Source organism: Rousettus aegyptiacus, unplaced genomic scaffold, assembly GCF_014176215.1.
Source record: "Rousettus aegyptiacus isolate mRouAeg1 unplaced genomic scaffold, mRouAeg1.p scaffold_m13_p_3, whole genome shotgun sequence".
Lineage (NCBI taxonomy): Eukaryota > Metazoa > Chordata > Mammalia > Chiroptera > Pteropodidae > Rousettus > Rousettus aegyptiacus.
The window spans coordinates 164,397,618-164,409,928 of record NW_023416306.1 but is presented as its reverse complement, the minus strand read 5'-3'; the positions used below and the strand labels follow the sequence as shown (position 1 = coordinate 164,409,928).

The 12,311-nt window shown below is 40.1% G+C and overlaps 1 protein-coding gene across 6 annotated transcripts in view; it reads left to right on the top strand.

The window, feature by feature from the left end:
• The window catches only part of RPS6KA5 (ribosomal protein S6 kinase A5), a 137,560-nt gene that overhangs the window by 107,510 nt on the left and 17,739 nt on the right, over positions 1-12,311 (top strand). For all 6 annotated transcript variants that reach the window (XM_016154289.2, XM_016154282.2, XM_036238432.1 and 3 more), the window contains 4 exons: positions 6,835-6,985; positions 10,227-10,388; positions 11,539-11,664; positions 12,046-12,179. In XM_016154289.2, coding sequence (XP_016009775.2) covers positions 6,835-6,985; positions 10,227-10,388; positions 11,539-11,664; positions 12,046-12,179 — 573 coding nt within the window. The remainder of the gene's footprint in view (positions 1-6,834; positions 6,986-10,226; positions 10,389-11,538; positions 11,665-12,045; positions 12,180-12,311) is intronic.

The window sequence follows — 12,311 nt, the reverse complement described above, 5'->3', positions numbered from 1 at the left end:
GAGCTCTAATTGTGTTATTTAGGTCAGGGGTTGGCAAACTACAGCCCTCGGGCCAAATCTATTTCTATTTGTGTGTTCTGTGAGCTAAGAATTGTTTTTATATTTGTAAATGGTAGGAAAAAAGTCAAAAGATGAACAGTATTTTGTGACATGGGAAAATTATTTGAAATTTGAATTTCAGCATCCATCATAAAGCTTTATTAGAAACGGCCATGCTTACCGTTAGCGCATCGTCTCCAGCCGCCTCCGGGCTCCTGCGGCGGAACTGACCATAGAGCTTACCAAGTCCACAGTACTTACTGTCTGGTCTTGTAGTAGTTATTCATTATCCATTGCTCAGTAACAAGTGACCTCAACACTCAGTGGCTTAAACCAACACACGTTTACTATCCCAGAGTTTCTGTGGACCAGGAATGTGCACACAGCTTTGCTAAGTTCTCTACTTGCAAGGTCAGCCGCAGGCTGCAGTGAGTGCTGGCTGCGCCGTGGTGATCTCACGGCTCAGTCGGGGACGGATCTGCTTCCAGGTGCATGTGGTGGTTGGCAGGATTCAGTTCCTCAGGGTCGTTGGACTGAAATCCTCAGTTCCTCGCTGGCTGTTGGCTGCAGACCACACTCAGTCCCTGCCATGCGGGCCCGCCCAACACGGTGCCCTGCTCTTCACATCATGCAGGCCGGGGAGGCGCGGGAGTCTTCTAGGAAGGGGGACTGTTTTGTAACCTAATCACAAAGCAGCATCCTAGCGTCTTTACTGCTTAATGCCGATTAATAAGAAAGTCTCTAGGTGCAGCATACACTGCGGGGAGGGGATTACACAGCGCCCCAATCACAGGGGCAGCGAGCGGTCTTTGGGGACCATTTTAGACATCTGCCTCCCACGCATCCTTTACAAAAGGTTTAGGTAATTATTTGTCCTCCTGAGACGTGTTTTCTCTGTAGGTAATTATTTTAATACGTTGATTTTGTGTGACATACTATTGTATCCTGAAACAAAATCAAGCAGTAATTTGTTGTATTTTTCTATTTTATCTGTGTTAGTAACACCTTGAACCTAGCTCATTTGTGTTTAAATTTTTTTGTTTCTAGATGTGTTGCTTTTAGAGTCATGTGTACAATAATTACAAGTATCACTATTTCTCACCCAGTTTTAAGAGATGATTTTTCCTTTGACTTTCTTATACTCTTTATGTCTTTATGGCGAAATCCTTTGTTGGCATATTTTATAAAGCCTTGATTCTCAATATGCTGTTTGTTTTTTTTTCTGTTCTTCCTCATTTTAGGTATTTTTGTACCTAATAGCAACATCTGTGTTCCCAGGGTTTTTCTGAAGTTACTCCCTAAATCTGTTAATGTTTGTCACAGTAGCTACTCACCTACACATGCTTCTGCGTGATGCAGTCGCAGCAGCTTCAGACTAAAGTCCAGTGGCGGGAGGGTGTAGCAGGGAGAGGAGCAGGGTGAAAACGACCCTTCCCTGGGTACCGCATCCCCAGCTTCCCGTCTTGCTTCCTTTCATCGTCCTTTAGATCCGTTTGCTCCTGCCTCATTGCATCATGTGTGGTAGAGCTGAATCGTACCGTGTTGTTAATGTGCTCTCTGAGCACTCCCTGGGGGGAGGGGTAGTGGGTTTTAGAGCCCCAAATAAAACATAGGGCCAGGAGTACCAACGAGGTTCACATGGGCTGAGGGTAGACGAAAATACCTTTCAGATGGTGGGAAACACCCACAGGGACCTGCGGACAGGAGGCTCAGGACTCCCTGGAGTCCTTGGCAGTCTGCATGCCACTCTCAGTGGGTCGTGACCTTGTACATGAAGTACAAGGGGAAAATAGTAATAGCACCTGGAGAGAAACACTGCTAATATTTCTTTTTAGCCTTTTCACATATATAATGTTGTGCTAGTGCTAGAAATACAATTTCATATCTTGCAGTTTTTCTGTAAATTTAAAAGCATTCTATGATTACAGACATTTTGTAAATGTAATTTCGTAATGGCTGTATAATGTACCATTGAGTAAATACAGCATAATATACTTTACATAGTATGCTTTACTCCCCTAATGTTGGACAAAAATTTAGAATAAGTGTAGTTTACTGAAAACTCCTTCTAACTCAGGCAGGCATATAGGAGATTCTGTAATTCTGGGACCACATGAGAACCAGGGAGTGAAAGTCAACAACATTAAGTCACGAAGTAGGAAAGATCGTGAACTTTTAAAGGGAAGACAAATACAAATAAACAATTCGTGAGAATGCATGCCATCTGCAAAAGAGTGAAAAAGTTTTCTGCAGGCATCTATTGAAACTGAGGAAGAAAGATCCGGAGTGAACAGAAAAAGAGAAACCCTGTTCCCTTAGAGCCTGTATTTTAGTTGGGAGAGGTAAATGATAGACAAATAAATATATAATGGTCTGTACATTCCAAGAATATAAATAAAAGAAGGTAATAAAGAGTATGGGGAAACAGCTAGTTTTGTTAGGATGGTCAGAAATGGCCTCTCTGATAAGATGACACTTTGATGGAGACCTTAGTGATGAGATAAGCCTTGCCCATTATTGTTAGTACTATTGTCCTAAGGGCCATTGGTACTTTCCTTTTATATATATTTTATTCATTATGGTGACATTGGTTAACAAAATCCAGTAAGTTTCGAATGTGCAATTCAACAGTGAGTCATATATGTATTGCACTGTGTGCTCTCCACCCGTAGCTAGATTTCTTTCTGGCACCACGTATTTGACCCCTTTTACTTTTTTATTGGGACAGTTCTTTACTGCTGCATTTTAGCGAACATACAAAACATATGTGCATTTTATTATGGAAAATTTCATTTATTACAGTGGATACCTATATACTCACTGCCACGATTCTACCATGAATATTTTACCGTCCTTGCTTATTGTATGTCGACCCATCTATCCATCCTTCTCTCTGTCACAGGCTTAGTTTTCATCTCGATTCCCCTACCCTTTACTACATAAATCCTTAAGCTAATCAGTTGTGAATTTCTTTTACTACAGGGGTTTTCAGAAACTTAACACTCATGAATAGGAAGAAATTTTACATTAATTTTTATATTGTAAATTTTAATTTTATTTCATTTTTCTCTTTACAAGTGATTCCTCCGTCCATTTGGACTTTTTTTGGGGTCATGGCATAAGGCAAGGGTCCTGCTTTATTTGTTTATTTCCCAAACAGCTGGTCCCCCCAACACATTTGTCGAACCATGCTGCCTTCCCTATGTTGGCTGGTCGCTTTTTAAAAACAATGTAAGTTTTCCTATATGCGTGGATATTTTCAAGTAGTCTCTTCCGTTCACTTGATCTAGCTGTTAATTTACTTTGCTAGCACTTTACTTTTACAATTTTGTTTTATAATACATTTATAATACATACGTAATATGTAGTTAGGCAAACCCTCCCCAATTATTCTTTTACAGAATTTTCTTAGCTATGTTATGCGCTTATTCTTGTAAGTAAATATTAATATCCATATTCTAAAATATCTGCCTGAAATTTTTATTCATATATATTTCTTGCTTTTCTGAAAGGACTCTTTCCTCCTCTGTGGAACAGGGACAGTGATGGCAGCCTTTCGATAGGATTGTTGTGTGGATTAAATAGCATACTCGAGAAGTGTTCGGCGTGATCTATCGACTCGGAGCCTGGTCCGATTTTACAGAGGGCTCTGTGATTTATTTAGAAGCAAGAAAAAACAGATCTAGGTTATTAACTAGTTCAGAAATCAAGTACATTGGAAGAGGTGAAGCCGCGGCAACACCTGAGAACCGTCTCCCGCCTTGCTGCGGGATGCTGCGGCACCGTGCGGACAAGCGGACGAGGCATCGCGGGACTCCGCCTGCGTCCCCGCTTCCGCCGTGCGCGCGTGCGCAGCCGCGTGGTCCAGGACTCAGTGTGGCGCTCATAGTCACGGGGCGCGATAGGCTGCCATTGGCACTAGTTTTACTGAGCTTTCTAAGATACAGGTCAGGACACAGTGCCCCGGCATGACAGCATCAAACACGTCCTCATCAGGGGTGCTTTCAGCCACCTACCTGGTTTCCAGCTCAGAAAGGACGCACTCATGGGACCAAGTGGGTGGGTGTGGGCCATCCCACCACAGGAAGCTTAATACAGGAACTGTATCTTTTAACCCCCATGGCCATTCCGCAGGAACACTGCTGGGGATAAGAGAGAACACAAAGAAGCTTGTATTTTCTGAAAGGGTTTTAAACAGTCCTGGACCAGAAATCCCTCCACGCCTGTGCGACTGCTCATACGTCTCAGCCAGGCGCAGTTCACCCTTCAGGGGTGACTTCGCAATAACCAGGCATGGCTGAAATGTCACATTTATCTTGAGCCAGTACGTTTCAAGGAAACAGTATAAGAAGGTGAATCCAAGATCATCTTCTTGGGAAGAGAGGATTTGAGCCTGCTATGAGCGCTCTCCTTCCCACCCCACCTCAGTTTCCGGTCCTGTGCCTAGCATGCAGCTTCCTGACAGGAAGAGGCTTCAGAACTCCGCGCCTGTTAAGGAAACCCTGTGCCACTCCGTTACGGAGACAGCAGGTAGCTTAAGTGCTATTCCTTCCACGAGGCTCCTGCTTTCACCTCTCAAGCTGGAGTGGGTGCTCTTCAGTATCTGCAGGGTCTATTCCTGCTGCTTCTGACCATCTCCTCACTAAGGACAGGTGAGGGTTTGGGGCTGTCACTGGCCGTTCTCCACGTTCCCTCATCAGCTCTGTTTTCTACAAGAATTCCTCCAGATTTGTGCTCCGTTTCTTCCTGGTCTGATCCCGGCCTCATCTGAGTCTCAAACTCTAGTCCCCTGCACGGGGTACCTACCACACACCCTGGGTGCACACCAGGGCTGCTGTGTGTGCCCAGACCACCTCCTGGAGGTGTACACGGGCCTCTTTCTGCTCCTCTCTCAGTCTGGGCATCAAGATGGGGCCATTCCTGATCTTGGGTGCTCACTGCTCTCTCGATGGCCCTCTTTTTGTGAATCCAGCGTGTTTGACGTGACTGACCGCACCTTTCCCCAGTGCCTGGCACAAAATAGACTCTGGTAAACATCAAGATGACTCAGGTTTAGGAAGTAATCGATGGCATGGAGTCAGTACCTCAGGTGACGTCAGCCAAGGGCTTATTTCTTTACCCTGGTTCTGAAAAGTGAAAGTCAGCAACAGCGTATCTATAGCTGGATCCTTTTATACCACTAATTCTTGCCTGCCAAGGTACATGAAAAGTGGAGAAAATGGAAAAGCCTATGCTTATTTTTTTCCTGGGAGACAGGGCTCCTGGTTCCTCTGTCAGATATGCCGGTGCCTGATCTGAGGAGGGATTTCCTCTGTTGCTGAAAACCCCAATGAGCAGTGAGCAATGGGATAATTCTAAAGAATCACAAGGAAAAGAGCATACTACTTATCTTCTTACTTGTTCTGCCATTTTTTTTAGGTTCCCAGGATGGACTGCTAGAAGTAGAATTAGCTTTGAAATGAACAACATTGCTAGAGTTTTACTCAGAAATTACAGTTGTATTGTTTCACAGATTCTCAGTGGCTACTCGCTACAGTCTCTGTGTTTATTTTCTTTGTGGGTTACATAGCAGGAGAGAGTATAACAGTAGCTCATTTTAGCAAGCATTTCCCCGTGTTCCTTGAGCTGTGCTTAGCATTGTACATCATGTCTTAACTCATTCAAGCATCTTAATACCCGGTTTAGGTAGGTATTGTTGTTGTCCCCATTTTCCAGTTGAGGAAACCTTGGTACAAAGAGAGTAGTTATCTCAAGGTCAAGTGGCCAGTAAGCGGCAGAGCGTATTGACTCTTGAGTTTGGATGCAATCTGGCTCCAAAGTTCATGTTCTTAGGACACTACACTGTCTCTTACAAATGTATTATCTGTTTCTGTTCCATAGCAATTATTCCTATTTTAATGCACAAGAGGGTATCTTTTTGCAAACCCAAATAATGGAGCAACTGTTTCTCCCCATATATACTGTGTTAAGCTTCTTAATTTTAATTAATTCATTCCGTTATTTCTTCCTCATTAAGTTACTGATCTGGCTTTTAAGGGAGCAAAGGTACATTTGGATTAGATTGATTTCTTCTGTGGCCTTAGAATAAATTCAAATATTTCAGCAAGAACCTTGATTATCTTATTTGTTAATTTTCTATAATAATGTTGAGCAGATTTGACTGGTTTTGAGTGCCACTTGTCTTCTAGGGCTTGCCTGTGTATTTCACTGTAGCAGGCAATGAAGCAGATGCTTTCATCCCAGGACAAGCCTCCAGCTCTGGTGCTCATTTTCAGATACCAGAAGTTGAGCCATATCCAGGTGGCTCTGGCTCTCCCTGCCTTCATCTTTCTTCCCTCTCTCTGCCTTCCCGCTGGCCCCGTATGTTCGCTGGCACACAGGGAAAGAGGTGTGAGGCGGGTATGGTTGGGGTTTTCTTTCGTTCTTTCAAATCTGAATGCCGAACTCCCTTCCCTAAATTTCTTAAGAGTTATGTCCATTGTGAAATCTTTGATCATAGAGGCTAGTCCACAGATAGGAAGTCTAATCTAGCCCTGAGCTTTCTTCTCACTCCTCAGGTAAAGATTTGGGATGGCGGCTTCTTATTAGGATTGAGTTATATTGAAAAATGATCCAATACTTTTTGTTTCTGCTTATTTAAGTTTCAGAAATTTTATTTCATATTTAAAAATTTTTTATCTGTTTTTCACACGATTTACTTTCAAAGTGTGTTATACTAGCTTGCTATTGCTAAGAATACAGTCACTCTAACGTCATCCTTTGGGTGTTTTAACAACAAGTTTTATCTGCCTACAGGAGAATATTAAAGAGTGAGCCTCCGTATCCCAAAGAAATGAGTGCTTTAGCTAAAGACCTACTTAAGCGTCTTTTGATGAAAGATCCCAAGAAAAGATTGGGATGTGGCCCACGCGATGCGGATGAAATCAAAGAACATCTCTTTTTTCAGGTGAAGTTTATTGAACAGATGGTTTCTGTGCCCTGCTGTTCTCTGGGTACTCAGCATTCTTAGGGACATGAGTGAACTGTGGTCCCTTCTGGAGTCCTTTTCCCCCTATTTTCAAGTACATTGCACCTTTTTTAAATGACAAGGACCCTTTTGGAAGGATCATAATTCTGCTCATAGAGATGTAAATGGTCTTTTTCTCCCTGAGGCAGGAGTGGGGAGAATCATAACAGTCAATTTTCTACATCGTACAGTTAACCCTTGAACAATGGGGAAGAGGGGAGGGTTGGGACATTGACCCCCCGCTGTGCAGTCAAAATTCCCAGCATAATTTTGACTCCCCCAAAACCTAAGTACAGTCATCCCTTGATATTCTCAAGGGGATTGGTTTCAGGACACACACCCCACCCCACCCCACCCTGGGCTACGAAAATCCAAGGATGCTCAAGACCCTTATGTAAAATGGTGTAGAACAATGCATGTAGTCGGCCGTCTGCATCCACAGATTCCCAGCCACAGATCAAAAATACTGTTTCTTCCCACAGCTCAGTCCTGGGATGCGAAAGCCAGGGGTAGAGAGGGCTGACTGTATATTTATTGAAAAAAGATCCACATATAAGTGGGCCTGCACAGTTCGAACCTGTGTTCTTCAAGGGTCAGCTGTAATTAGAGTTTCTGAGTATTGGTTTCCATTTATGGTATCAAGATTTAGGCATGTGTACTGAGGAGACTTTTACTTTGGTTGTATTTTTTACCTCTCTCTCAATTCATGAGTCACTGTGTTACACCTTTTAGATAGTGACTTCATCTCTTCTTTTCCCAGGAGAAATCTTAGAAAGTTAAAAATCTACCTATTTCTCAGTTATGTATTTGTAACACATGGAGAATTACTCATTTATTTTCTTTGTACTTGAGATAGTGCTTTTTTTTATTCTGAAGAAGCCTAGTGAGACCGTTCTACAGAACACCAACACATCTGCTCAACTTAGTTTGCTCGATTTTGTCCAAAAAAAAAAAAAAAACAAAATTTTACATAACTGTTTGGAAAAAAAAAAGTGAAATTGACTGAGTTGGCCAGTTATTTGAGTGTAAATGGTCAACCTAGGATGCCATGACCTTTATTTCTAAAACCCTGAGCTTATGACCTTGACATGGTTTAATCATACGAACAAACATGACTTAAATATTTATGGTCTAAAGGGACCGTCCCAGTTTTATTTTTATTCTGCAAACTGAGCTTTTACATTATTAGCACCAAAACTATATTATTAGCACCAAAACAAATGAAAATAGCATCAAAGCAAAGAGAAAACTTTGCTGTCCAGTAAGCTTTCATGTTGTTATTTTTTAAATATGAAAAGACAAATAGTAATTGAGAAAATAAGAGTTATCTCTGTACTTCTATGCTTAAAAAAGGAGCACATTTATTTCAGTATCTGTAACCATTTTAAAAAATGTTACTGTATATCTTACAATACTTCAGTAATATAGGGAGAAATACATTTAGGATCAAATTAATTTCTCAGGGTGTACATTTCATAGGTTCATATGGCTTGGAAAGGTTATTGTTTGAACAGATGATTTCAAATATCTTATTGAAAAGTTTGGCTCAAAAATTAATAACAAGGGAAAGTTCCAGAAAATACTCAAACAAAATGTCCCCAATTATATATTCCTAGGATCTTTTTCTCCATGATTCCCTGTATTTGTGAATATTATATCTTTCGTGTTAGAGAAATTTCTTTTTTTCTGTAGCTTGGAATAATAATTTTAGGTTAATTGCCTTGACTTTTTAAATGGCAGGGACACTTTAGTAAAAAACAATTTAACCTGTAAAAACCTAAACGGAGTAGAAGTAGAGAGGATCATAATAGCATTCAGTTTTCTACGCTGTTCCCCTGCTAACAGCGTATTTCTTTAAGTTACTCCTTTACTCTAGAAGTTTCTCTTGCTGTATGTACAGTAGCCTAGCACAAATCATAAACCTGTGATGGAAAACATTACAGCAACGTAGGTGAAAGGACGCTAACTAGAAAGTCAAGGAACGGTGTTCGAATCCCGACCGTTCCCTAGTGAATGTTTAAGTGCAACGGTTAGTTCTTATTTCTGGGCTTCGATTTCCATCTGGATCAAATAAAGGAGATAAGCTAAATGATCTCTCAAACTCATTCTAGCTGAAAAATGTGAAGACCTCTCATTTAATGATTTTATCTCCATTGCCTCCACAAGAGGGCATAATAAAAGTTTATGTTAGTTGATAAACTTACAGAATGTCATCAGCCTAAAAATGCAGGTTTCTCATTTTATCATCTCTCAAATCAGTATGCATCTTAAAAAATGGACAAATTCTTACTATTCTGATTAGTAATGCTTTTTTTTTCTTAATTGTACATAAATAATGGTATTTTTTGCCATCCACGATGACATCTTAGAGTCAAAGAACTATTTTAATAGAGATCTGTAGTACTCAGTATGTATTATCTGAGGTTGAATTAAGTGATAGAAGGAGCATAAAGAAAACAAAGTAGAGGGTTAAATTTGAATAATATAAAAGAGCAATTTATCAAACAGTAAGTGTCTGACATGGGTGGAGAGGGGGCTTGGATTACGCCATAGGGAAGAGAAGAGGCAGTTTTAGTGCTTGAATACAGGTGACTGAGAACACAGTGATTACATCAGTACGAGGATATCATTTAAACTTATAACTGTGAACAAATCCATGACTTACACTGAGTGTGTGTATTTTCTAATCTGTCCAGATGACCAGGGGGAAAAGCAGGTACAGGAGGGGAGCTAAATGACACCACCTCTCGAAACTAGGGAAAATGCCTTTGCCCTTAATATTCGTATCCACAGAGCATGTTAGACCCTTTATTACAGTTCCGTTTTTGTTTTGTTTCGGCTGAACACCTCTCTCAGGAGGCTCAGAACAAATATAAATTTTCTGTTATCCCAAAGGGTAAACTAGGTGTCCTGGTGCCCCCCAGAGGACACCATGGGACTCCACAGTGACATAAAAGCAGTCTTTACCCTTCAGGCATAATGTTGGTGGAGGCTGTAAGCTTGCAGTTAGAAAATGGATTTGTAGTTATAAAAACATATCTTTTTAATCATTAGTTTGAAATATATGCCTTTCTTTCTACTGAGCAATTAAAATCCCAATCGGGCTTTGTTGTTCTTAGAAAATATATTTCGACTTCGCCGATTTCTCTACTTTGTGCTAATTTTCTTTTCTCTGTTTTAGAAAATAAATTGGGATGATCTAGCTGCCAAAAAAGTGCCCGCACCATTTAAACCCGTCATCCGAGATGAACTAGACGTGAGTAACTTTGCAGAAGAGTTCACGGAAATGGACCCCACCTACTCCCCCGCGGCGCTGCCCCAGAGCTCCGAGAGGCTGTTCCAGGTAACCTCCAGGAGCGCACCGGCCAGGCGCGCTTTGCAAGAAAAGGTTAATTTTCCCACAGGAAAGGTGTTTTGGCATCTTTAAACAGGATTCACTGATGTCTTCAACATTATTAAATACAGAGGTGCTGCAGTCATTAACTGAAGCTTATGATTGCTAAATAGCAGCCATTATTTATGTTCTTATTTTCGATATAAAGAAGTATTGATTTTATACTTGAAGTTTTATTTCTGTTCAGGCTCTTTTACAGAAAATACAATCCCACTTTATTTTTTCTCTATTCATGTACAATATTCTTTAGTCCATAAAGGGTGTTATCTGATTCTTTATTTTCAGTGAATAATTTTAACTGCTTTTCTAAAAAGTTTAGAGAGGATTTTGTATTTAGAAAAGGATCTTTCTCAGACTTAAGATGAGATATTCTAACTATTAAATGGTGTCATAGCTTCACCTGTTTGACTTCCACAAGTAGGGCTTCCACAAGTATGCTTCACCTGGCCAGCCAGGCTGTGTCTCTCCACATTCTGGGCACATAGTAGATGTTTAAAAACGTTCATTGAACTAGTGAATGTTCTAGCTTGAACAGATTAATCATCCCTCATTATATCCCTTTTGATTTAGCACAGCATTCTGCCATTTGATTTTATCCTTTTTCTAAAACTCAATTTTAAATTTAATTAGTCGAAGGAAATACAAGAATCAGATAATTGCTGAATTAGAAACAAACTATAATGAAACCTGCTTTTTTTTTTTCTAGTTTGAAATATAGTAGTAGCATTTGGATCCCTTTGCTTAATACCTTATTAACTCTATCAGTTTTCAGAAGTTAGTTGTGTTTATAAATGGATTTTTTATCAGCCATGCGAAAGAATTACAACTATGAGTCAGATTTTGGAGGTGGAAGAGGGTGCAGGTATTTTTCTGCCTTTAATTCTGAATTGGTTTAATTCTGCCAGAAGATGGCATTATCTCCTTCTGAAAAGGATTTCTCTATTAATTCAAAATAACCTTTCATTGTAGATTACAAATAAAATTAGATTTATCTTAACAAATATTTGAGCATTTATTATTTTTTTCTTGATTCAGTCTAGTCTGTGCTGAACTGGAAAATTGCAAATCCTTATTCTTCACCCTTCCTTTCGTTTTTCAGGGCTATTCTTTCGTAGCACCTTCTATTCTGTTCAAGCGCAATGCAGCCGTCATAGATCCTTTCCAGTTTCACATGGGAGTCGACCGTCCTGGAGCGACAAACGTGGCCAGGAGCGCAATGATGAAGGTACGCAGATGTGGTTCAGTAAATGACACACTTCCGGTTTAAATGGCAGTTAACATTTTGAGGCCCAGTAAATGTAATAGACGTACCGTTTGACTACGATATAATTAATTTTAAGAAATGACTAAGTGGAAATAGCAATATTTGCCCTAGGGAATTATTAACATCAATTTGAGCTCCTTTTCACAATGAGAGAAGATTTTGTATCTTCAATAAATGATGTAGATGAACATGGAAATGGACTTTAAAAAGATAGATTTTAGAAGATTATTTATTTTTTACATTCATATTGAGTATACATCACTAATGTCCTATTATTCTACAGTTTTGTTTATCCTTTGTGCATTATTAATATTTTCTTAAGTGATATTGGTTTCTTACCAGGACTCACCATTCTATCAACACTATGACCTAGATTTGAAGGACAAACCATTGGGAGAAGGAAGTTTTTCAATTTGCCGCAAGTGCACACACAAAAAAAGTAACCAAGCATTTGCCGTCAAAATAATCAGCAAAAGGTATGACCTTTCTCGCAGTCTGTCTTGTGTATTCATCCTAGTCGCGGGGTTCTGTAAATAAAAATTTTTATTTAAAAGGAAACCAACAGTATATTGTAAGGCTTTTTACCCACAGGTTTAGGCATTTCAGGC